General features: G+C 39.5%; 1 protein-coding gene across 1 annotated transcript; it reads left to right on the forward strand.

The window, feature by feature from the left end:
- The first annotated feature begins 872 nt into the window (after positions 1-872).
- LOC139743400 (uncharacterized) lies at positions 873-9,640 on the forward strand. Its single transcript, XM_071653888.1, has 6 exons — positions 873-905; positions 1,836-1,915; positions 4,533-4,590; positions 6,815-6,886; positions 8,128-8,226; positions 8,820-9,640. The coding sequence occupies exons 1-6, from the start codon at positions 873-875 to the stop codon at positions 8,859-8,861; spliced, it is 384 nt and encodes a 127-aa protein (XP_071509989.1). The 3' UTR covers positions 8,862-9,640.
- Positions 9,641-22,093: the final 12,453 nt, after the last annotated feature.

Below are 22,093 nucleotides of genomic sequence, written 5' to 3' on the forward strand. Positions count from 1 at the left end.
AAATGTACTTAAAATTTATTTGTACCAATCTGAGAATGATTCTGCCAATTGCACACCCATAACATGTGCTGATTTGCAGTAGGCTGTAGTTTGTGGGACTACACAATACGGTGACACGGTGCTGGAAGTAATGTCGAGCATTATCTGCTCTTACTCACACGTGCACTTCAGTTTGGGTTACCGTTTTGTCTTGGGGTGTCTGATAGCGTGCGTGCACCTGTTGCCTTCAGCCCACCGCACACTTTACCTCTTATGACTATACGACTGACAGACTTTGGATCTGAAATAAACATGTGTGTTAGTTATGAGGCTGTTGTGATTTATTTCGGATCCAAAGTCTGTCAGTTCTATAGTCTTGAGTCGTATAGTGTGCGGCAAGCTTTTGATATCCATTGGTCAAAAAATTGTGCATGGTTAAGTGGTATATGTCATACTGGGTTTCATGAGGGTGTGATTTGCTTGGGTCTGTACCACTTAAATGGGTAAAAAACCTGCTTCTTGACCCCTCCTGATTAAGCTTAGAGCACTGTTTTAAAGGGTGGCACTTCGCAAAAGGCTGAGAAACGGAGATACCGATTTGGCATACAATGTATGACTGTGTACATGTACCTCAAGATGTTGTAGGTTCTGGTTATTATAAAGTTGCTGCCCTGTGGCTCTATCTGTGTGACCATCATATTACCATTTACATAGCTGATGTCTTTATCATTTTTCTGTGTCTCCCCCCCCCCCCCCCCCCCCCCCCCCCCCTCTCACAGGACTTGGAAGGTGGTGATCACGAGGATGGAGACGACATTGAAAGGAAAGTAGTTCAGCTTGAAGAGGAGGAGGAAACGGCCAAAGCAGAGACGGTAGAAATCAAACGGGTCACCATGGCGACAAGCAAACCCCTAACAGATGACGAGGTAATACATGGCACTCACATTGTAGGACTCCAAGATTCTGATGTACTCACATTGTTGCCACTGCTTACATCCTAAAAAAGGATTGTTTTATCATTTACTGAGTCTATCAGTAATAGGGGAAATAATATACATAAAGAGATTACACAGAAAATGCAAAGGAGAATTATTCTGATGTAACTGTGAAAGTGTAAACATAAACAAACTTCTTAGATATGGTTCATAGCTGGTAATCTTTTATCATGTCATGAGATATGAAAATGTACCATCAACTCAAGCGGATATTTCTTGGAAGATACTCCTCCCACTCATACCTGAATCAGATAAAAGATAGAGAGAGGGACGGTGTCATGTTTGAATGTCTTAAAATGAGATTCCTTCCTCCCTTTACCATGCAAATTGTTTTTACTACCTGGTATGTGTTAGGTGGTCCATCTGTTTGGACTGGTCGTCCCAGATTCTGTCTTTTGTATGTATGGGAAATGATATAAGATGGATGAAAAAAAAAAGACTTCTCACAGATGGTAGATCTTTGCAAAACTTGTAGTGAGGTTATGCCACCCTCCATTTTCCAGAATCATGGTTGTCAATGGGCCTACAACTTTGCCAGTATGACTGTTGGCTTTGGGACAGTCAACATGAAAACCAGAGAGAAAGAGTGTGTGTTTGTAAGTAATGGTATGACAAGTCAGTTATTATTAAGTCCATAAGCTGTAGGGTTCAAGTCCCCTTCTTGTTCCTTCCTTTCCACAGAGCAAGCATCTCATGTTACTGTCAAAGAGCAAGAGGAAAAGAATATATTAAAACAAAAAATCTATGAATGCTGAAGTCTGACAATGAGAAAACCTGTGCATGCAATCACTGTTGGACTACATGTATCTTTCCAAGATTTCCCCCACATCACTTTGTAGCACTATTGATTTGTCGTTACAGAAAAAGATGCTGCGGGCACAGAAGTTTGGGGTACAGAAACCGCTGTCAGATGCAGACAGGAAGAAGGCGAGAGCAGAGAGGTGAGTTGTCGTCTCTCAGTATGCTTCATTTTACTTCAAGTTAAATCCTCCGGAGAGTCCATCTCATATCCTAAACCATGATCTGAATGAAGAGAGATATCTGTGGTATCATAATGTGACCCTGCATCACAAAGCCAACAAAAAGTTGCCAGCCATGGATTTCTAATTAAAGGTCCTGTTTACCTTTAAGGGAGCAGTATTTTAAAGAATTTTCAAGATATCACATTTGATGCTTATGTGTAGGTCTGTTGTGTTACAAAACACCCTACCATGTAGAATTTTTACAATAAAGCCTAGAATATTTAAAGGAGATGTCATTATTTTTCTCATTAAACCATAACTGTAGATAGTTAAGTCTGGAAACATTTTTATCATAGCTTTTGTTCACACTTTGTGTATTTCAATATACTTAACATCAATTATATGGATTCAGTGGTTGTTTCTATCCCTAACTCACATTTTAGAAATATTGTAAAAGCACTAATGCTGAGTTTTTGTGTCATCTGCAAATGGTAAATTATGCCTTTAAGGACAGATTCAGAAAGAGCAGACTCCAAGCTTTAAAATGATGTATAACTCAATACAGATGGGTTTCCTGCCCTATCCAAATAATGGATAGAAAGTTCACTGTCCAGCAAAGTGTTTACTGAGAAAAGAGGCTTTGAAATTCAGGGTCTATTCAAGGGCTTAATCTTCACCATGCTGTGCACTGAGTAATGAATAGGACAAAGTGAATGGGCCAAAACCACAGTGTAAAACTACATGGTAACCACATGCACACTCATTAAGCACATTCTTTTCATTTAATTAGTGAAATTAACTTTCAAAGCAGTCGCATCATCCTTTCATAAGTTACTATTTAAGAGTGGAAAGTGAAGCATGTGTAAAGGGTATTCGAGAAACTAAAAGGGGTCATGAAAATATGCAGAATCACTATTCTCTACAGTAGCATGTTGTAGAAAAACTGCATAAATCATAATTTCCCACTCATTTTATGATCCCAAACTTTAGAATTTTGTAGAAAAAGAATTGCCCTTTCAGAAAATATAAAGATCTAAAGATTGAGTAGGTTGACCAATTTTACCTTATGTCCTTTAGTGAAAAATCAATGCATGCAACATTTTATTGGTTTTGTGATGCACGGTCACATATGGAAGATATGAAAGACAAAATTTGTATTAAATTCCTCATTCTTCTCTCCCAAACGTTACATCTACATATTCAAATTTTCTAAATCCCTTCCAACAAGTGAGGCATGTTTGTCAGTTTTTAGTATGAAGTATACCATTACACCTCAGTAAAAGTTTCCATATATCAAAGATAAAGTGTTTTTACGTCTAAGTACATGTAAATGTTGTATGAATCTAGTGATAGTAATAACCTGTGTCATTCACCAATTCCTATAACATTCTTTAGATATACAAAATGTACATCTTTATATCAGTTGACTGTCTTTTTATTTTCATAAAAAGTTTGAAAACAAAAGATATCTAAAGATATAGAGTACAAAAGTGTGATGTCATAGCTATTCATCACCATGGAAACTGGTTCTTAACTATCTCGCCTGGCCTGAATATACATGTACATGTATCTGTTGTCATGAATATGCATTTTGTACAAAGTGGGTGTGGCCTGTTGGGACCACGTTGAAAAAACATGGATCGAGACTGGGGCGATGCCGCGTGAGGCGAGGGAAGAATAAAGTTTTTGTTACTCTAAGTTTGATATCCTTGGTGGTGGTGATTTGTTTTGGTGTCAGAATGTGTGACATGTTGTTGTGCCACCAGGATTTCCCTCCCTTCCGTAATACTGTGAAAACTATTGTTGCACACCATGCTTGCACCTTGTTCCAAACCAAGCTGTATCAAAAGACTTTGACATCATCACTTCAGTACTCTACAGTTGCCTTTGTGTATCAAAGTCAACACGCTATTGATTATACTGCTGTATCAAAGTTATAATTATAGATGAAGCCATGCTTAGAGTCAGTACTTGTCTGTCACGATAAACTCAGCTCTCTTTTGGGTACCAGCATTTCTACCACTGTTGCATTGATTGTGCTTGACCTCAGATCGGTTTCGGTTATAGATTCTTGGATCAAGGTCACATGCATAAAATTGTCCATCATTATGATGTCTGTGAAAATAGGGCATAGTTACTGTGGTGTTGACAGCCAGGTACTATGATGAATTTTGTCCTGTTTTATATCCATCAAGTTTTTAACTTTGTTAAAAATATCGGTGAATGTAAGATCTCAGGTATCAATGGAGAAAAAAACAAACAAGAAAGTTGCATTGTAAAGGACTCAACTGAAAGTGTAGCAGTGCCATCGTCGCATGAAGACTCAACTCACTCAAAAAAGTCACACTCCAAACACCACCGACAGTGACTTCAGACTTTCAATCAATTCAATAAATCCTAAATAGCATGTACATTTGTAGGTTGCTTTTACAATAGACTTCATTTTCAAGTTTGTTTATGTATCTCTATAGAATTATTATGTGATTTACTAATTTTTATTAATAAAAAGAAATCCATATTAACCCTCCCCCCGTAAAAAAAAACAACAAACAAACAAACAAACAAACAAACCTGGTATTGATTTTTTCATTTGCAGGTTTGGAATGGCACCCAAGGGCATCACATCAGCACCAAAGGCCAAGGGTATATCTGTGGTAAGCTCAATGGGTGGTCGATGGACCTGCATAAACTTGATATTGCATAGAATGCCTCAGTTAGACCAAGAAGGTTGTAACTCAGAGCTAGGATTGGCAAAGCAGTATTAAACTAGAAAAGCACTCTGAGAGCGCAGACCTCCGCCAAGCATGCAGCTCATTTCCACCACTGATCATGTTCTTCTATTATGTACTACATTGTGTGCAGAGTCGCCCGAATCCCAATATAGAAGCCTTTGTTACGTCATAAACCCTCAGCTGCACGGCGCGCCTCGCCCTAACAGAGACGAGAGCACGCACTTTAGTGCGCGCATGCAAACCTCAAATGCACGCAGCCTGAACTCGCAAGTTCATTGACCCCACCTGCTACAATATAAAAAATCCTTCATAAATTCCCCCAAAATTCTCGGATCACTACCAAAAGTTAATCGTGTGGTACTTGTGTCATTCTCAACCTTTCCTGCAAGTTTCATCCCAATCCATTAACTACTTTTTGAGTTATTTTGCGCACGGACAAACGAACAAACCAACAGTAACGAAAACATAACCTCCCCCCTTGGCGGAGGTAATAAAAGGAAAAAAGTGTGGAGTGCAGGGGAACAGCAAATGCAAAGACAACAGATCACATCAGAGCTCAGCTGTATATTAGCTGTCATATACAGTATATGATGCTTAGATTTTAGTCAGTCTCTGACACTGGCTTCATTTAAAGCCTCTTTGAAGACTTACTTATATCTGAAGTAAACATTTTTTTTTTTAAACCTTTTAGCCCCTGAAGATTCTGTACATAATGGCCATGGTTCACTGGAAAGTACAGCAATATTGCTTTCATTTGGACAATTTTCTAAATGATATAAAATAGCTCACTGCATGTTTAGTTTTGTCTGTTTTAAGTTATGTTTATTTTAAAGCCTAGACTTTGCCAAGAGAATTCTGTGTCACAGAAGTAATTCTGACATACCTTAGTTGATCTTTGATTTTTTTTTTTTTTCAAATTACATACTTCTATATTCATAAGCATAAAACAAACAGGCGGTTTCTGGCATTTCAGTGACTGATTGGTTTAAGTTATTTCACTTAATTTTTTTTTTTTTTTTTTTTTTTTTTTTTTTGGGGGGGGGGTTATTTTGAATATAATTTGTCAATGTGATGGGGGGCTAAATTGTACACTTTCATCTTTTTCTCGAAACCCTCATGATGAATTTTCACCAATCTTGGCAGGTGGCATCCCTAGGGGAATAGGATCTTAATTTGTTAGAATGGGCACCATGCACCCACCCATGGGGGCGCCAAACCCCCAAAATTAAAGAATTGTTAACAATATTCTTCTCTAGAACCACAAGTGATAGAGATAAGTTAATACTATGAGTTAGTGCATTAATGACTGTAGCTTCAAGTTTTTTCATGGCAGAGTCGGGGGTGCCTCTCTTGGTGCAGGGAGGGGGGGGGGGGGGATGAGGTGTGTCCAAATTGGGGCCTAAATTGTATATTTTCATCTTCTTGAAAACGCCATGAGGGATTTTTGCCAAACTTGGCAGGTAGGGGTATATGCTCCCCCTTTAAGGAAGCTTTCCAGGGGATCTTCTTCTCTAGAACCAGAAGTGACAGAGCTAAGAGTAAGTACATTGATGACTGTAGTTTCAAGTTTGTTCATGGTGGATCAATGGGTGCTCCCCCCCTTGGAGCGGGGGGGTTCCAAATTTGGGCCCTCATTTGTACTTTTTCGTCTTCTACTTGAGAATGCCTAGTCAAATTTTAGTAGAGCTCTGTGTAACTTTAATTAGTGACTGCGTGAAAGGTGAACTTGCGATACTCGGGTGAGCACGAGACCCCTGGGTCTCATGTTTTCTATGGCAACAATGATTAGGGATTAGATTTCAGGATATGGATGTAAGATTGTCCTCTTAGGAACCCTGTTGCTGCTCATTTGCTACCCACAATGTATCTATTATTACAGCTGTGTGTTAGTTTGTAAAGACAGAAGTAATATACGTGCATGTTTTGCAATATCTTGTGTAATGTACACTAGTACCCTCACAAAAGCATTGCTACAATATGGTGTGACAGTTCTTTTTTTATTTCACAAAATTAGTCTTGGTTCATTTTAGAATATCAAATGACGTGGCGTGACATGTCATGGGGTTGATAAAACAAAGAAAACATGCACACAAACACACATTAATCTACAATGGCTCTCTCTCTCTCTCTCTCTCTCTCACTGTAGTCGGTAGATACAGAAAAGCTGAAACAGAGGGCTGAACGTTTTGGCACGTCGGTATCACCCACTGCTATGAAGGTAAGAGATACTCTTTTATATGTGCATATATATATGTGTACACCGCCTGCTTCCCTGCAGCTTCTTGCAACCATACCCCTTTTCTTTTGCTATCATGATGGACTTTGAGATAGAAGTACCCTTTGAAGGGACTGTACAGTATTTGTTGAGGTGGGGGTTCATGTTTTGAACAATCGTAAGTGAGATAATGAGAAACCTCTTCTGAAATATGAAAGAGCATGTAATTTTAAGAAGAATTCAACGTTTATTTGATGAAAATTGGTTTTTACATGGCTGAGATATCCCCCCCCCAAAAAAAAAAAAAAAAAAAAAAATGATGATAATGAAAGGCGACAGGCCACACCTTTTATTAGGATCTCTTTGTTTCACCTTGTTTTTGGATATCTCAGCCATTTCAAAACGGATTTTCATCAAATAAACTTTTGATACCCCTTAGAATTGCATGCTCTGTGACATCTTATAGAGGGGTTTCTGAATATCTCTCAAAGCGTGAAAAGCTAAATCCTCACCTCAACCAGAACTGTCCTCCCCCTTGAACATAAGGGAAGATGTTATCTAAAATACTTTAGAAGACCACAGTTTTCATGATGTAAAATTACAGATATTTTAGGTGAAAGCATTGACGCCTGACACAGTATGTCAAAGTTCAGTTCAGTTCAGTTTTGTTTCTGCCTTCCATTTTAGTACAGTATACCAAATTTAAAAAAGCGTCGGCATAATTATAGGAATAATATACAGTTGTACATCATTATGCATTGTATGTACATGTAATACAGTCATCGGAGAAACATATGAGGTAAAGAAACAAAGCAATATTAAGGGTACACTAGCAGCGCAAACACTTTGAATAAAGAGTTGAGAAATAGTTGGAAATGCAGGGGACCCCCTTCTTCAGCAGAGCATGTATTATATCTGCTTCATTCACATCAGCAAACCAAGGAATACAAGGTCTTAAGAATATTTAGTTGCTTGTGTCTACATCCGACTGTTGCATCACATTCTAGTATAGAATATTATTTCATGCATCATTGCTCAAGCACAAGCCTTGTAAATGAGTTTTTGATTTGGTTGGAACCAAACAGGCAATGTTGGTTTCATGATTTTATTTACATTATGTGATTTTCGACCTAAGTTCCCAAGTTCCCTCTAGGAGCTTGGAAAGTAAAGCCATCTCCCCACATTAGCAAAAAATGTACAGCAACCCGCAGCCCCATTTATTTCTTTCCATGCACAACTTGTAGGCAGAGGAGGCGGAGCGGATACGGAAAAGGAAGGAGCGGTTCGGGGCTGTTCTGGCCCCCGGCTCAAATACCAAGGTCAGCGTCGGTGATGATGCGGAGGTAAGATGACAGTAATAATAAGGATAGAAATATTTGATTTAGCCTCCACCACAAAGTGCTGCCAGAGGCATTATGTTTTCTGGTTGTCTGTTGATACATTTATGTCTGTCCGTAATCAATTTTGTGGGCGACGTAACTTAAGAAGCGTTTGAGGTATCCAAATGAAACTTGGCATATATGCATGCATGAATGGACAAAGTGCCTATCAGCTTTTGGGTGCACATGTTCAAGGTCCAAAGTCAAGGTCAATTTTTGTGAAACTTAATGTGTACATGTATTACCAGATAAAGATTCTCTTGGGAAAATTTTAGGACCATGGGGTCAAAGGCCAAAGGTCTTCGGGGGAAAAGGCTTAAAATTTCACTTTCTTCTCCATATGTTGGAAATGGCTCAAGGTATCTCCGTGTAAGTACATATGCATCTTCGATCATTGAAGTGACAACACTGGCTTCTTGCATACAAACCTTGAGTTTGTTTTTCCCAAATAGATTTGATTTCATTGCAGCACTATGCAGTTGTTGTATTCTCCTCTTAAGGAAATTCAATTTCTGGAATGTGCTTCATTTGTTTCTGCATGTTTTATTCTCTTTCAGGCAAAGAAACGGAAGAGAGCAGAGCGGTTTGGGATGGCATAGCAGGAGTCGTGGTGTATTCATCTTTGTTATTCCTTTCATCCTGTCCACCAGTCCCTCTGTACAGTACCTGTCATGATTTCTTATTGTGTTATTTTTTTTTTCCTTGCGGTCAGCCCTGACCGTCCTACCGCACCGGTCTCCCGACGTGTTTATGGGGCAATGTTTCCCAAGGTCAATACGGCTGCGACAGCACGTGCCTCTCGATCTCAGTGGCCGGTGGAACCAGTGGACCTGATGTCATCCCACTTGGGTTCAATTTCCTTCTTTTCATAAGTTTTCAAGGATGTTTGGTAATCCAACATCTCAACCTAAGGTAGAGACCAATGCAGTCCACAGCACACAGTGATTACCACAAATCTTTTGATTTTTCAAAACCGATGGTTTTGTTGCTATGTCTCCCATGAAATCTAATAATTTTAAGGGGAAAAAGAAATGAAAATCTGTTATAAAGATAAGTCACCAGCCAACACTTTGGAGCAAGAGTGATATTGGGAAGTACAGGAAGGCATCCAATACACACTTCCTTATTGAGACTTTCAAACTGGAATAGTGGATTGAATGTCTGATGTTCAAGTGTGGTTTTGTACACGTGTGAGATCATTTGCATTAGATGTGCGGGAAGATGTGTCAATTTATCAAACCCCTAACTAAAGGGTCGATGTCGATAACCCTACAAGGTATGTCAACTGTAAAGTCCACTAGAAGGTCCAGTCATAGCCTTTTCAAAGTGTCGATGATAATGAATGTCTCTAAACGTGATGGAAAGTGGATGTTTAGAGTGCAGTAAGGTCAATACTTATGTTTCATGTAGATTTGATTGGTGGTCCTTGTCTGTGGGCAAAATCACAGCTTGTGGATGCTGCACAATGATATGTTGACCATTGATTGAGATGAAACCCTCTATTATTGCAGATGGTTTCAGAATTCAAAAGATGTTCACTACCCATGGCACAGAGTAAGGTTAACCTTTGAAGTGAGTGTAGTGCATACAGAAAATAGAAGGACTGGTAAGTAGCATAATTTTATGCAAAGCAGAATTCCTAGAGGCATTCATAATGATTGCGTTCTTACTATGCAAAGGTGGATAATGATGAAATATCTGTTAAATCATCTTAAGAAAAATGAATAAATCATTTTAAGAAAAAAAGAAAGAAAGAAGAAAAGAAGGTGATATGGTTATTTGCTCAGACACTACTCTCTATCAGGTTCAGTTATTTAGAATGTTATCACCCCCCCCCCAAAAAAAAGGAATGCATTTCAAGCACCACTCAAATCGGCGTGTGAGAAACATTTGTTTGAAGAAATGCAGAGCGCCCTCGGAGGATGATGGTTAATTGCTGTGTGCTGAAGGGGGCATTTACTAAACGTCAATTAGTATCAACATTGACTGGCAGATCCTGGTACATATCTTCAGTTGTGTCTGTGGGGAACGATTTACTTTGTAGCGTTCTTGAAATGTCAGCTCATTGAAAAGGTGTGGCGCTGCTGGGCAAGGTATCAGTTTCAATCTTGTAAGTCTCAAAAGAGGTTGTAAGGTTTTTCTGTTGGGGCTGTAAGAATCTTGAATTGTGCTGGTGGATTGAATTTCAGTTGCGTGATCTCCACATAAAGGTTTAGTAAGTGTCATAACAGGCTTTATGCTACAATGTAGCATCAGTTTGTCGTTGTATGGTATGTGGTGTAGTGGCTTTGGCTCTTGACTCTTGAGCTGAAGGTCAGAAGTTCAAATCCCACCCTGGCTGTATACCTGAAGATAAAGTATGTAACCCACTTTGAACCACTCTTACCAGCAAGTTCCCCCTCTCGAGGCTGGTTGTGTGAGCGGTCACGAAACTGGCTTGACCCTTTGACCTGACATGACCCTTTGGGGGGACTGGTACATGCACCAATGACGTTACCCTAGGCACATATCATGTAATAGATGTTCTCATTGTCCCATCGTAGGTGAAAGTCTTCTGGTTTCTTATGTAACTATGACCCATTTAGTGTAGAACTCAAGTCCTTTCGTTAATGTGGTATGTCCTGCTGTCAGATGAGGTTATGTAAATCAAGCGTTGTTTCAGCATTTGGTCATCACAATATCAGGGGTTGTTCTCAGAAAATGTAGTCCATGGAGGGAAGTCAAAAATGAAGCATTCTCCATAGTTTTTTTCCCAAGTTTATGAACTCATCTTTGATCTTGCAATCATTAGTGAATAGTATTCTTTAACTTGCAGTCAATCGCCAAAACTTGTCATTAACAGGTTATGCTCTTTGTTGGGACATTACATTTTTATTTATGCATTTATTTTATTCTTTTAAATGTCAGAGTATTACATATCAGTAGTATGATTGGCATTGTAGCACAATAAATATTATTTTAATAATTAATCCAAACAATTTCTGAAATAGCTTAAAAGGTGTAATGAAGCATTAAGTTAAAAAATACTATAGATGGAATATCAAACGCTCACTGCTTGAATTTCAAATGCGAGCTCTTCCAATAGCCTTTGTACATGTACATTGTAAACCGACATCTTTTCTGAGGTAAGGCATATGATGATACTATGCAAGCTTTTAAGGGCTGATATCGCTGGAGTGTGTAGGTGTTTTGGTGCCTCTCCCTGCATGATAGTTGTGGTCGTTGTCAGATCGACTGTGGCGTTTTATTCATTTGATTGTGATTTGTTAGTAGATCTCCATTGTTGTTTGAGTTTGTGACAGTTTTTCATTCAGAAGAAAAAAAAACATGTACGCCAAATTTTATAACCATAGCTTGTTAGTCCACTCATCCGTTTCAAAGGGATTGATTTATTTTCTGATTATTTTAAAATATTTTTTTCTTACCTATGACTGATTTGCATTCTCAACTTTCGATCTCAAGGGAAGAAAAAAAAACAACCACAGGTCTTGAATAAGACTAATTATAGATGTGAGTGAACCCAGGTTTTGTCTTTTTATGTATGGCTGCTTCTTCTCTTCGTCCTTACCGATGCGCCAGTTCAGTAGTAGGCGTTCTTCGAGTCGTTCTTTCATGTTTCTTTTTTCTTTAGATTTCATCTTTTATGTCTAGAGAGAGAGAGAGAGAGAAAAGAAAAATATTTCAGTGGTTGTAGATAATACTGTCATGGCCCTGTATATGCGCTGTAGAAGATGAGACATTCCTATTAGTTGTCCAGTAGTATTTTAATGACAGGTGAATTCATGTTAGAATGAGTAACTTTTATTTTTCTTTCTTTCTTTCGAGAGGTGAAATTACCGTATGCTATGACCCTACATCTTTCTCTCTTTAGGCAAATTGCCAGTAGCTGTGTTATGAATGTATAAAGTTATTGTAAATTAATGATACGATTCTGCACTTTTTGTGTGTGTTTTAGTTTGTCCTTTCACAATATTTACTGGCACTTTTGTTGTATTTCTAGAGTTGTATGTCTTGAAGGGGAAAAAAAAAACAAGAACGCAAAAGCAATAACCGTCTTACGAAACGAGTGTCTACAGTCTGGTATGTTTTTGTGTGCGTGTCGTACTTAATCGTATCACTGGTTCTTTGTTGTAAGTTGGTGCGTCAGGATTTGTTCTGCAGCTAGCCGACCTTTATGAATTATTGCAGCTCTGTCGTTGGACAAGGCTGTAAAGTTTTCATAAAGGGGGAGGTTCCGAGTATGCCCTAGACGAGGTAATTTCACCCACGCGGAAGTTTCTCTTAACCCAGATATAAAATGCCATGCTTGGGTGAAAAACAAAACAAAACATAACATAACACCTTTAAAAGAAATACATTGTATTGGACCAGTTTAAAGTTGGGGTGATAAGAAGAATAAGATGGGAAGCACAACAGTGAAAATCTGATTAAAATCAGATAAGAAATTAAAGAAGGTGTAAAATTAGAAAGTTTCGCTTATTTTGTACAAAGTACATGTAGGTCCTGAAATACGACAGTCATTGTGAATACCTGGGGTGTATGTATATGTGAAAAAGGTGAGTTGATGATGTCATTGCCTCACAAGTTGCCCTATAGTTTGTACACACAATCTTGCAATTTAAATTTTCCCGTTTTTGTTTGTTGTGACATCGTAATAAAATGTATCTGATTGATAATTCTTTTGAAGTTATTCAGCCAGGATAATCATTATATTTTACATGTTTAAAGCATTAAAGTCGAATTTGCGGCAGTTTTTTTTTTTTTTTTAATTTTCGTATTACCATTTCTTTTTTTGGGGGGTAAGTTATGACATAATTTGCCCACTCATTTACATATTCATATCAAATGTTCGTGAGCAGTTGCGAAAGCGAAACGAAACTTGAAAATTTCATACCTTCTTTGATTTTTATCCGATCGTTATCAAACTTTCAGTTTTGCTTCTAAGATTTTACTTTTTCTTTTCAGACTGATATTAATTGGTCGGGAATTCCCCTTCAGCTTCTAATTGCCCCCCCCCCCCCCCCCGAGAAAGAAAGAGAGAGAGAGAGAGAGGGGGGGGGGGGGGGAGAAAACAAGAATGCTGGCAATGGAGAGCCTACTCTTGATTATATACTGTACTTTCATAATGTGAAAGTTGAAAAACAAACACCGCTTTAAATAGTGATCGGGATGAACATGTCATGCTGCGCCGAGCTGTTAAACAAACAACTGCAGCATCACGCTAAGATGAAAGTTCCGGAGAAACACAATTCAATCTACTTTCAGACGTTATTTTCGTTGCCAGGGCAGGCTCATATCGCTAGCGACCATTATATGAGGAATCTTTTCTCTTCGGCAGAACCAAGAAGCGGTTGCGAGCTTCTCAATAGGTTGTTCTGGGTGAAGCTTAAAGGTCCACTCACCATGTTCAATTTGGCTTCGCTAATTGAAAAAAGCAAAAAGCAACACCACCACCACCACAAAATACAAAAAGTAATTATTGCAGCAATTCAATTCAATTCCTTCAATTCAATTCAATTCAATCCAATTCAATTCAATTCAATTTAATCCAATCCAATTCAATTCAAATTCAATTCAATTCAAATGCAATTCAATATAATTGATTCATTCAAGTTTGGTTTCTCCTACTCTTTCTTTCCCTCCTCCTCCTCCTCCTACTCCTACTCCTCCTTCTCCTCCTGTCCCTTCTTGTCTTCCTCCCCCTCTTCCCCTCCTCCTCCTCCACTTCCTTGTTCTCCTCCTCCTACTTTTGTACCTCCTATTCCTTCTGCACCTCCTCTTTTTTTTTCTCCTCCTCCTCCCTCTTCTCTCATCTTTCTCCTCCAGCTCCTCTTCCTCCTCTTCTTCCTACTCCTCACCCACCTCCTTGTTCTCCTCCTCCTCTTCCGGTTCCTCTTCCTCCTCCCTTCTCTCCCATCTTATTCCTCCTCCACCACCTCGTTCTCCTCCTCTTCCTCTTCTCCTTCCTCTCCTGCTCCCTTCTCTTTCTCCCCTCTTCCTCCTCCACCTCCTTGTTCTCTTCTTCCACCTCGTTTTCCTCCTAGTTCTTCTCTTCCTTGTCCTTTTGCTGCTCCTAGAGTCCTCGTTTTCCTCCTATTCCTCCTCTTTTCCTTTTCCCCTTCTTTCTTCCATCTTCCCCTTCCTCCCCCTACCTCCTTATTCTCCTCCTCCCTGTTGCCCATTTCCTCCTCTTCCTCTTCCCTTTTCCCCTTCTTTCTTCCCTCTTCCCCTTCCTCCCCCTACCTCCTTATTCTCCTCCTCCTTGTTGCCCATCTCTCCTCTTCCTTGTCCCTGTGCTGCCTCCTCCCCTTCCTCCTTCTCTGTCCTATATAATTCATCTTCCTTTTCCTCTGTTCCTTTGCATTTCCTATTCTTCTTTCTATGACCACATCTCGACCAAATTCCCCATGCTTGCTTCACTGTAGTTAAGAACGCAATAATTTTCTCTCTGCAGCGTACGACATACATCATGTACATGGATGCAGTGCTTTCGAATATCATATTAAGTGAACCCCATTGTTGTCAGTTTAGCTTCGGCCTACGACAGAAAAAGAGAGCATTAGTAATATGTTCTTTCTTTTGTATTTCTCGGGACGAGTAATGTAAATCAGCTTGTGATATTTATAACTCAATGTTTGTCGAGAGGACATAAAAAGCGCTCTGTGTAAACAAGGAACTAACCGGTGCGACTGTTTTATGGTGTTCGTGGAAATTCAACGCCACGCGGCTAAGTAGGAATTTGCTAATCGCGTTTTAATATCGGTGCGGAATAAACCTTGTGCCGTGCAGACCTTTTATAGGTCGCCAAGTGACCGTTACTGCCCAGTCTATAGGATGAGAGCAATATCCTCTCTTCTGCATCTCTCTTTCACAAATGACATCTCACCCTCCTCTCCCCTCCCCCCCCCCCCCCCCCCTCCTCTCTTTTTCTTCTTCGTCTTCTCTTTCTCTCTCAAACTTCTGGGACAGTCAAATTCTACACGCGTTCGCACCCATGTGTTTTCACACAATACGCACACACATTGATCATACATGTCATATCGTATAGCCATGTATATAATCCCATACACACACACACACACACACACACACACACGCAACAACATACAATCATTCATTAGCAATGATTATAAAATGGGTTCAAGAATGTAGCCAATTGGAAGTGCTGAAATGAGTCACGTGTGCGTGCATTAATTTCTCACTATAACATGCACGGCCTGACGTCACAATGTTTACACTAGCAGTGCGCGCACTCAATCAATTGTTACAAGTGCGTCGCGCGCTACTATACGCGCTGTCAATCCTGTAAGCAACTTCTAGTTCGGGCTGCCGGCCGGCCTTTCTTGTGTGCATTATAACATATTATGTGGCGTACGTGTACAGTACTCTTATACGTACAGTACTTACATGTGCGTGATTTCCGAGTGCGACGTGCGTAAATGTTTGGGACGAACATCTTCGGACATCTTGACTCTTGAGCAAGTGCTACATGTAGCTGACTGGTATTGACCTACAAAGGTACGTGAAAAATGCTATTAGTTTTCGACCCATTTTATAAAACAAATGATGCACAGGATTATTTCGTGGCGTTAGTGGAGATGCAGCTCACTCTCGGGTATTTACAATGTAGTGCATGTTTCACAATTGTAAATACCCTCGAGTGCGCTACATCTCCACTAAAGCACTCTATCCTGTGCATTTTGTATATTCAATCATTCTTCAGAAACTAAGAGCACACCTGCGCACAACGCAAACAGAAACCAAACTCGGGCTCTATTTAAAGCAGCAATAATAATTATGGCAAAGATGCCAAACACACGCCAACGATAACAGTAAAAAAAAAAAAAAAAAAAAAAAAAAAAAAAGGCAGAGGAGACCACAAAAAATCAAAAGCAAACCATATATCTGCACTCATTTGTCCTTTCATAATGGAGTCTAACCAGCAGGCACATCTCCTGAAAGCGCGTTTCCCCAGCTCTACAATATTTTTCCACACACCAAAGCTCTTATAATGTAGACTGCTTAATAATGTGCTAATAATCAGCCTCGTGTGTAAATGTATTGTCGTGAAAATCGTTCAGCCCTTTGAGCAGCGTTGAGCGAGATATAGTCATATTACAAGTTTCCTATACCCGCAGTCACAATTCATCGTCTTCGTATACCGAACACACAACCCACACTGTTAGAACGCTGTGTAAAATTTCGTTGTTTAAAATATTGTTGTTTAAAATTCTAAACAATGTTGTTTAAATACAGAAAATTGGAGCTTGAATGCCTTAAACAGCGGTTGTTTAAAAACAATTCGGAATGATTGTCCAAACAATTAAACATCGTTGTTTAGAAATTGATGGGCAAGAGTCATGTGATAGTCATGAACCAATCAGCGGGCCTGCATGCATCCTTCGTCGCAATCGATCGCCGCCGGGCGGCGCGGCCACCGCGCCTCACACACACTAACACGTACACGTACATCACACGTTATGTACGTCTGCTATAGAGTAGCGCGGCTATTCATCATGATGGACGGCGGTGACGATGACTGCAATGCAGCTATATGGAGTCACGAACATTCTCAGCAAATGGGGTCTAGCTATAGAAGAACTTTGCCAGTCATTCCAAGGTATTTATTTATTTAACTGATTGTTACATCGCTTCATGCCCATCTAGATCTGTAATTTGCATGATATATGAAGCTAGTCACGGCTAACGCTTTGGGTTCTTGGCCGGGCTGGGCTACACGTACGCCTCGCCTTCATCATGTATGTAACGTTAGATCTAACATTGAAGTAACAAACTGTAATGTTAACGTTAACGTTAAGTTAGGTCGTCTGTACCGGTACGTACATTATGTTTTTCAACCAATTCGTGCTTGAATAAACACTTGCATAATTCAATCCTTACATACATTTTCAAAACTTCACATAAAATACGAATTTCTTTTACAAAAACTAATCATCTAAATCAGCGTACGGAATATTCCCATTGTTGACACAGTAGTCAGTACAGTAGCCTATTCGTTGTAGTTCTATCTGAACAGTACCGAGTAACATGCAGCTGGCACCGTATCACATCATGCAAAATTATAGGCGCAGTGTCCAAGTTCGATGATGTAGAAATCTAACAAGTTGTTAGGCATAGGGTATAACGTGACGGTTAGGGCCTAGCTAGGCAATGCTAGGGCCTAGTCAAGGGCTAGGGCCTATATTGTAGACTGCTGTGCAAGTGCTAAGTTCAATTACACAATGACCTGTCTTGATCACTTCCTACCTTATAATTTAGAACTTTATGGTCGGCTGTATGATAGCCCTACTACATCGACCACCCTCTTGTATGTAATAAACCGACCGTGTATTAATTGGCGCACTGAACGCTTAGTACGCACTTCACTGCACGCAAAGCACATAAAAATGGATTGGCTTTGACTGTTGATGAGGATAGTGTGGGAAAACGCGAAAATTCACCGTTCATTAACAAAGTTAATGGTTTTAATCAAGGACAAAATTTCGAATGAATATTTTCACCGAATCGTAATGTAATGTCTATGGAAGTTTCTAAAAAGCTTCTTACAACACGGTGTTCAATACAACTTGGTTTGCGTGCATTGTCAATGCAAAAACAGCGGTCGATCTCAATAAGGAGCGTTACCGCGGGGAGCTGAAACGAGGCCACGCAAGTTCGACGGCGATATTTTTGCACTGAAACTTCGAATCGAAAAGGGAACAAAGGCATTTGATAGCCTAGCTCTGGATTTTCTCGATCACGTAGGTCAAGTTTTTTGCATGAATTTCAGTGTTAAATATTCTTATCAAGCAAATAAACATTAGGCGGTCGATGAGTAGTAGGTCCAACCGTACAACCAAAATCTACTGTAAACATAATGAACCCCCTAAAATCCAATACTAAAGTGCAAGTTAAGTTCTGCTACTTTTGCTGCATGGAGCAATTCATTCTTTACTGAGCATCATTGCCGTCAATGATGCTCGATGAATTAAGGTCTACGTAAGCTTCCAGTAGAAAAAAAGGCCTAGAACCCCTATAGAAAATGAAGATGAAGACAGAAAACAGATTGTGGTGTTTTTAACGCACAATATAGTCTATGCACCACAAGTAAACTTAATGCCTGTAGTAATAATATACCACCTTTAATAGTAGAGTTCTATTTGTTTAGTGTAGGTAGGTGGTTTGGAACCAATTTTTGGCACTTTTGTCACTTTCGAATAAATTTCTATGCAAAGATTAGGAGCTTTCTTCTCAGTCTGTCAAGATTTCCATGCCAAACGAAGCACATTGTGCAAATTCACACAAACTTGTGAGAAAAATGTTTATAGAATGAACATTTTTGCAGAAGCTAATGATCATGCATAATTCACTCCATCATTTATGTTTTTGTTATCAACTTGAGTATTATATATTTTTTTCCATTTGGTTTATAGCATTCTTTCTGGGCCACCCTTAATATGATTTCAAATGCAATCTTGTTCCCTAATTTGTACAGATCAAGCAAGACTTCAGCCAGGAGATCATGGCTGAAGACAGGATGTTTGCAGCATGGCCATGTATGCTGACAAAGTACTCTAGTATGGGGAATCAAGATGTCCATCGTAGCAAACGCTGCTTATTTGTCACATGGGTGACACCGATGGCCTTTGCCAAGGTACATTTTAAATAGTATTGCTCTGTGTAGAGATTCTAATCTACAGCCCCAGTACCACCCTTTCCTTTTTTGCGTTTGAGTGGAGGTGAATTTGTTAACAACATTACAAAATACTTACAGTATGTACATGACTATTTAAAAAAAAAAATTGTTAGACCGAGAAATTCATTCAATGCTTGTTAATTAATTTCTAAGACTTTCGCAAAAACCTGCAAAAACTGAAGTGGATCTGTAATTTCAAAGCCAATATCAAAGAGATCATCCGGGCTCTTGATGACTCTGCTTTGTCCATCATTCAACTTGCATGTCATGTTCCCGTATTTGGTTTTGTTGCCGATTCGACATCATGAGCTTCCTTGGCATTTATCATGCACTGATCGAGTGACACATTGCATGCCTTTAGATCTCCATTGATGTACACACTTTTCATGTTCTCTTTTCCTTTCAGACTAGAATGCCCAGAATACAGTTTGTTCCTTTTGTTTGCAATAAAGTGGACTTTGATCTGCCTGCTCTTTCCTTCTTGCCTTTTCCCCACGATGATGACAAGATCATGAAGATGAGATGTCCTCTTTCCAAATGTCTAAGCCAACTTCCTTGGCAACATTTGACTCGCCCTCAGTAAGATCTTCCTCTGTCTCCTCAGCCCCCTCTGGCAGGCCAGTCAGGCAGAGATTGTCCCTCCTTAGCTCATGCTGGACCTCGTCCTGCTGGAACTGAATCCTCAAGAGATGACATGTGGATTCAGAACATCTTTAATTGTGCTCATACAAGCTTCTTTCGCTTCTTGTATCACATGCGGTAGTGCAGCTTTAATGACTGTAACTACAGCTCGAATAATTATTTGGGAGAGGCTGTCTCCTGCCCCTCTCTCACATTATAGCACCCCACGGCCACACAGTTCATGTACACTGAAACTTCTGGACGGCTTGTCCTTGCCTCCTTCATCTACCATTCCCCTTTTCTTCTCCACTGCCTGATCAACTCACATGATAATCAAGCTTTTGTTATTATAGGATAACATTAACAGAGAAGTCTTTTATGAACTATTAAAGTTTTTGCATTCTTTTTCCTACTACTTGGAATAAAAATCACTGGACCTTGAACATCCCTTGCTCTTGCTAATCTAATTAAGATATATGCATATTAACTGATCTTGCTTTATGCAATGCCAGAATATGGCATGAACCTCCTGCAAAAGCCCAAATGTCATTCATATTGCAATAGTCTTTGTTAAGCACTTAACAGTAGTGCAAGATTATTCTTATTAAGGCACTGGCTGTCAACACCATTCAACTTTCTTTCATCCAAGTTCATGGTAACTCTGATTTCTGCTTTGTAGAATAGCATGATGGTTATTACAGCATTGTAATTCTAATGCTTGGCCTTACAAGTTTGGCTCTACTCATCCACAATTACTTGCCCGTCTTGGTAGTAAATGCCGTTGCCAGAATCAGTCCCTCATTCAAAATGTGTAGTATTTTCTACAATACCCTCCAAACAACTTTAAAACAGCCCCCCCCCCCCCCACAATATAAGTACATAAGCCAGCATCTGAATATGAGCTGATACTTGTCAGCATTTCTCTTTATCAGCCTTGATTGTGTTAATATTTTTAAAGGGTATATTTGTACTTATCATTAAAAATACTCCCCCTGTGTCATACATTTTGCTCCACAGAGGAAAAAGAGACGCTTGCATTCAGCATGCTGCCACTAGTTTGCCGAGGCTGGACTGCGAGGGTGTGGGGCAAGTGCTCCTTTCAGGAGTCGTTGGAGTTATTCTACGACTTTCAACCTGTAAGTACCTAACTGTTCGGAGGCTAATCTTCTAAAACAAGTGATGTGTTGCCCTCTTATTAAAATGATGAGATGGACTTTGACATTGCAATACAAAATATAAAAATCATCAAGCTGTGGTCCATAGTTACAGAAATTCCCAGTTTATGCTGTTTCATTTGTTAGTTTAGTCCATGGATTCTACATATTTATGCAAATTTACTATGTTGCTAATGTATGCTGTGAATCACAATAATTTTTTTTAATGAAAAAAAAAATCTTATATTGCATAGTCAACATCCATATTTACTTTATTTTGTGCCTGACTGCTCAATCACACACTTGTCCAATATCAATATGTCCTTTTCATTTTGATGAAAAGGGGAAAAAATTCGCATGAAATGCAAAATTGGTCCCAAATGTCGCCAATAAGGAATATTCCATTCATCAATAAATATTGCACTTGACCTATGGTATCATTATATTCAGGAAGATGCTGGAAATATATCATGTACCACTCATATACATCCAATGTGATACAGGGTGTCTTCCCCCCCCCCCCCCCCATACCAAAAAGAAAAAAGACCTCGCATACTCCTTAATGTTCCTACAATGTAAGTGGACAAAATTGTTATACTACTAGTATTGGAAAGAGTAACTTACCCAAAGTAATGAAATGCAATTCAGAAGTAGTTTTTGTTTGATAATACTTTTTGCCTGGGCTTGCCAGCAATAAAATTAATTGCCTTTCAGAAGTTCCCATAGGCCACACAGTTGAAAATTCATTCAGCGAGGTCATGGTTAGCCCTTGCAAGAATAGAATTTTATGTAATACATGGATGTTATATACTACATAAAATACCCAATTTAGGGTATATGTTTGCAAATGAAATGTTGCAGAATTTGGCCAGGCACTTTATTATGAACTCTACCTTGAACATTGGAGAGGTGTGGGAAATATATCTGTTCTGATGGACCTCATTATACCAATGCCTCAACCCAACACTTCTGCGTAGATTATTTCAAGATTTTATCGAGATGTATAGTTATGCATGTTTCTTTTCCAATTCCATTTCATTTTACAGGAGGGCACAGACCTGGCTTTCTACATTGGACAAATTGACAGGAAGCAGAGACCACAGTCCTTCATCTTGCTGATGGGAGGATCCTGGAAGAAGCCACTGCAAACCTTTGTCATTGGGAAGTTTTGGCTACACGACGCGAAGACCGAGAATATGAGGAAGCGATCACTTGTGACAGTCCCCGTACTCTGACTCCCGTCCCCATATCTATGCAGTTTCGCTTTCCTGTGCAGGACGGAGGCGTGGGGACAAGATCGCTGATTGGTTGGCTGACTGGCTGGCTCACTCCTGCCCAGCATCGGGACCGAACGCTATTT

Source organism: Diadema antillarum, unplaced genomic scaffold (genome assembly GCF_040938485.1).
Source record: "Diadema antillarum isolate AM-2024a unplaced genomic scaffold, OU_Dant_1.0 scf00000034, whole genome shotgun sequence".
NCBI lineage: Eukaryota > Metazoa > Echinodermata > Echinoidea > Diadematoida > Diadematidae > Diadema > Diadema antillarum.

Excerpts from the sequence above, each read along its gene's own strand:
- LOC139743400 (XM_071653888.1), top strand. The coding sequence starts at position 873 with ATGGCGACAAGCAAACCCCTAACAGATGACGAG. Across the intron at positions 6,887-8,127 it reads TATCACCCACTGCTATGAAG|GCAGAGGAGGCGGAGCGGAT; the intron begins GTAAGAGATACT and ends CACAACTTGTAG. Across the intron at positions 8,227-8,819 it reads GCGTCGGTGATGATGCGGAG|GCAAAGAAACGGAAGAGAGC; the intron begins GTAAGATGACAG and ends ATTCTCTTTCAG.